The sequence below is a fragment of the Triticum urartu genome, chromosome 7, assembly GCF_003073215.2.
Source record: "Triticum urartu cultivar G1812 chromosome 7, Tu2.1, whole genome shotgun sequence".
Taxonomy (NCBI): Eukaryota; Viridiplantae; Streptophyta; class Magnoliopsida; order Poales; family Poaceae; genus Triticum; species Triticum urartu.
The window spans coordinates 524,269,725-524,274,285 of NC_053028.1; the positions used below are offsets into that span (position 1 = coordinate 524,269,725).

A 4,561-nucleotide genomic window follows, 5' to 3' on the forward strand; every position below is an offset into this window, starting at 1 on the left:
ATTGGTTCAGCCTGTTTCGAGAGAATTGACGTATGGAAAGCAAAGCCATCTAGATGAGTTTTGCGAGCCGTCTATGATGAGGGTATTCATATCAGTGTTTGCAACCGTTTTCTTTTATACGGGAGTGTTTGCAACCGTTGCAATGTCAATATCCTTAAGCGGAAATTTTGTTGGGGGATTTTTCACAGTTCCTAACACGTATTGCTGTGAGCCTGGGAGTTGCGTTTTATGAGATCAACTATGAAAACAAAGATTAATTTACACGAGCAAGCACCGGGCCAATTATTTGGCAGCTCACTTGTTCCTTATCAGGGCGAACCAGGTAAGGAGTTCCTTATCCTGCTACTATATACACCCAGAAAGAAAGGAAGGCTGAAGAAGATGATATCAACCATGAGCTTAATTGCCAGCATGCTCTGGCCACTATTGCAAGGTTGCACACCAGCCCATCTTGGCGAAGATCTTGTCCATGTGCAGCAGGTGCTTCCGCACGCGGTACACGTGCAGCGTGTACATGAGGGCAGCGCAGGTCACCAGCAGGAAGGACAGGACGATCAGCTCGCTGAAATCCTGTTATGGTTGCACACATTGTAGATTGTAAATGGTAATCATCCGAATTCATCTTGCCGTTTGTTAACAATTACTAGTATATACACTAATGAAAAGGAGTTGATCGATATGTTGGCGCACCTTGGGGTCGGAGACGATGATGCCCATGATGTAGGTGAGCAGGTCGAACATGGACTGCAGCGAGTTCTGGACCCCTCCGACGATGCACCGGTCCGAGTCCGGGACACTGTCCTGCATCAGCTGCATCACCGCAAGGTCGAACATCCAGAGGCCGAGGCGGGACACCGCGACGCCGGCCATGAGCACCCACGCCGACGCCACGCCGTCGCTCACCCAGATGGAGCCGACGCAAAGCAGCAGGCAGCACCACTGCACATGTCACCAGCAGAAACCCATCAAACACCCCCTCATAATCCAAGCAATTGTGCACCAAAGTGCAGTGCGTGTGTTGGTACGTATGTATTCTGAAAATGGATGATGGGTCGGGTCGACGTGCCTGCATCCAGACGGACCAGAGCCCTGTACGAAGCGTGGACACCCACGAGTGCACCACCGGGTACAGCAAGGTTGCCGCGATCCCGACGACGGCGCTGAACCCCCGTGCCAGACTGATCACGTACGCCGGGATGCCTTTCCAGTCCAGAGTTGCAGTCATCAGCGTACCAAAGCTGCAAAGGCAACACAAAATTGCATGTGAAATCCCACATTCTTGCTGAATGCACACAAGAGTCAAGAGGGTCAGTGCCTCGGTGACTCGGTGTACATTTTTCGTGCCTTGATTACCTTAGTACAGTGAAGTAGAGGATGGCAAGAGCAACCCCTGGCAGCATCACCTCCTGCCTCATGTACACAGTCCATGACTCCCAGCAGGGCAGGATCGAGAGCCGCTCCGTGACACCCACCTTCCAATCCGGCGCGTCCTGGCCGTACCTCTGCACCTCCTCGTCGGCCGGTGCCACCACCAGCGCTGCGGTAGACTCCCTCCTCAGCTGGACGTCCTCGCTGAGAGCGGGCACGCCGTTGTACACGGAGACGAAGAGCCAGTACTGCAGCCACACCGAGGCGATGTTCCACAGGGCAAGCGCCACCGCGGAGGCCTGCGTGGAGACGAAGCTGATGATGAACCCGGAGAGGACCGGCGCCAGCAGCTTGCAGCTCAGGTCGATCCTCCGGATCATCGAGTTGGTCTTCGTCAGTACCGCCGGCGGATGCCCGCCGCAAATCACCACCACCCTGCATGCATCGTCCCATAGTTGGTTAGTGCTGTTATATATGTTGTCTCAGCTCCTTTGTTGAGCTGTAAGTTTGATTTGTATACCATTCTCGCTCGATCAGTATGGTGCCGGCAAGAGTTGAGAGCGCCGCGAGCGCGCCCGACACGTTAGTCACCACGACTAGAGCTAAGAAGACAGGGAAGCTTGTATCTTTCAGGTTATCGTAGATAAGCAGTCCAGTTACCGAAACCCCAGCAATGATGAAGGATAAGCTTTGAACCAGCAGCCATAGGCCCAAAACCTGCAGGGCAGCCAAGCATATTCTTTGAGGAAACTTTAGTACTCCCTCCATTTCTAAATATAAGACCTTTTAGAGATTTCAATATGAACTACATACGGATGTATATAGACATATTTTAGAGTGTAGATTCATTTATTTTGCTTTGTATGTAGTCTGTATTGAAATCTCTAAAAAACCTTATATTTAGGAATGGAGGGAATACATGAGAGAAATATGGAGTAATTTGTCACTAAATCAGGAAATGCAGAGTAATTCAACGGAAAGTTAATATGTGATGAATATGATAGTTTACAGTTTGATGGTATTACGGGGTGTTTGGTTTTATGCCACAATTTGGATGAGAAAGTTACACACTTCAGTTTCATTTTTGTTTTTAAAGAGAATTTGGAAAGGCCTTACATCATTTTTCCATTTATCCTGTTCAGAGTCTTCGGTGCATAGGCTGGAAGAACTGTTCTCTTCCATATTCTAGAATCTAGATTATATTGGTCACAATTGGGAAGCCAAAAAGGTTTGGCATGTTTATCCTTTTGGCTAAAACAAGTTATTTAGCCCCCCCCCCGCCCCCCCCCCCCCCCCCCCCCGGCCGGGCAGAAAAAGAGTTATTTAGGCAAAGATTCAGAGATATGTAAGCATTGTTAGGAATTCAAGATTTTTAGAAAACTAGACGATTCCTCGGGCGCTGTTGCGAAAACGGCAAGTGGCATGCAGATATGAATCTTTGTACTAAACCCCAACAAGAATTGTGTAAAGTTAGCAGATTAATAGTTTAAGAAATTTTGACAATAAATTAAAATCAATTTCTAATTCAAAATATCTCAAACCAAATTAATATATGCTATTCTCTTTTATTTTGTTTGTGGATGTGTCTAGGGCACATCTAGATGTGCTCTAGTTATTGCACATCTAAGTGAGTGAATCAAGCATAAAGAGAAAAGGAAATAAGAGAAAAAAAATATTCACACGAATCTCAATGTAAGATCAATGACATATGACTTAGATGTGCAATATTTATGGCATATCTAGATGTGCTTTAGCAAAACTGTTTGTTAAACCCATCTCCAAAAAGTCTCGTAGCAATGTACTTGGGAATAAAGGATACACCAGCCAATATTTCTATGCATGCCTTGCGCTTTCCACTTCATATTTTTCACTCTTTGGTCCAAATCCAAACGATCAATGTGTAGCGTTAACACCGGTAAATTCTCCATACCACATGCATGTCTACTAACATGGGTTGGTCTAATAAAGATGATGTGCATAATAGTAGGCTGTCTGTTAAAAGAATTACAGGTAGTTGAGGCAACAATATAGGATTTGGATGTTGAGGTGGGACATACATATATGTCTACAACACCACTACACCCATGATAATATTTTGGAGTTTTCCTATTGGGGGTTCTCCCTGGAGAGAAGGATACCCATCGAATCTTTATGTACAATCACTAGAACAGGTTTTGGGAGTAGATGATTTTTCCAGGGAAATTTCATGACGACACGGTAATTTCATGGAGACACAGTCTAATACGATGACGAACCTGAAGATATGTGAGCCTCTCGACGAGGGTGCCGACCATGGGGCCGAAGACGACGACGGAGGAGGCCTCGACGACGCCGTAGACGGCCGCGAAGAGCAGCGAGCCCGGCCAGATGCGGATCATGTACAGCCCCACCGAGAACTCCCACATACTGGAACGAGGACGCGATCAAATAAGGGCGCGCGGTGGAATTGAACAAGTGACGACGGCGCGCGCGCCGCGGACGTACCGTGCACCCCATCTGGCGAGGAAGTGGCCTACGTAGAGGCGGCGCAGGAGGGACGCGTCCAAGCCGCCGCCGCCCCCGACGCCGTGGACGTCGAGGAGAGGCACGAGATGGCCGCCGCTCCCCGCCTCCTCCATCTACGGCAGTGGGTCGGTGGCTCGCGCTACGTACCGAGGTGAGTGGGGGGGGGGTCTAGGGTATATAGGGGGGAGAAGGCCCTCGCCGGCGGGAGACAGGAGGCATGGAACATGCGTGCGCGCGCGTCGTGAAGGGGAGGGGCAGCACCATGGGAGGGCAGATCGATGACGTTGACATTACCCTGATCTATGCAACCATCCAACCGCCGCGGGTCGTCGCTATCTGTCCGCTCGGCTTTGTCGCCGGTCTCATCGTGTGCGTGCGGGTGCAGCAGGTGGGGAGATTCTCTCGTCGGGCTGCTACCGACTACTCCACCAGTTCTATGGGATAGTTCGCCATGTATTTAGTTTCGTATAGTGAAAGCATCGTGAATCACGGATCTGCAGCGAACGCCGTTGTTGCACACTGGTAAAATAATATTGTCAGCGCCCTGACGAACGGTTCACACGCACGCAGAGTGCACCTATCCCGCGCGTAGGGCACGAGATGCCGGGAGCTAGCTCCTACCTGCTCTCTGCGGCAGATTGTCTTTTCTTTTAGACGAAACAGCGCTTTTTATTTAATCTCCACTACT

The 4,561-nt window shown here is 49.4% G+C and overlaps 1 protein-coding gene across 1 annotated transcript; it reads right to left on the reverse strand.

The window, feature by feature from the left end:
* Positions 1-219: 219 nt before the first annotated feature.
* LOC125521602 (solute carrier family 40 member 1-like) lies at positions 220-4,160 on the reverse strand. The gene is made up of 7 exons (XM_048686660.1): positions 3,853-4,160; positions 3,624-3,774; positions 1,889-2,085; positions 1,354-1,803; positions 1,067-1,238; positions 691-939; positions 220-570 (listed from the first exon to the last, which is right to left on the reverse strand). Exons 1-7 carry the CDS (start codon positions 3,984-3,986, stop codon positions 424-426), a joined length of 1,500 nt encoding a protein of 499 aa, XP_048542617.1. The 5' UTR covers positions 3,987-4,160; the 3' UTR covers positions 220-423.
* Positions 4,161-4,561: the final 401 nt, after the last annotated feature.

Coding starts and splice junctions, on each gene's coding strand:
- LOC125521602 (XM_048686660.1), bottom strand. CDS start 3,986: ATGGAGGAGGCGGGGAGCGGCGGCCATCTCGTGCCTCTCCTCGACGTC. Junction 2,086..3,623: donor AGAGGCTCACATATCTTCAG/GTTCGTCATCGT, acceptor GCTGCCCTGCAG/GTTTTGGGCCTATGGCTGCT. Junction 571..690: donor TCATCGTCTCCGACCCCAAG/GTGCGCCAACAT, acceptor CAACCATAACAG/GATTTCAGCGAGCTGATCGT.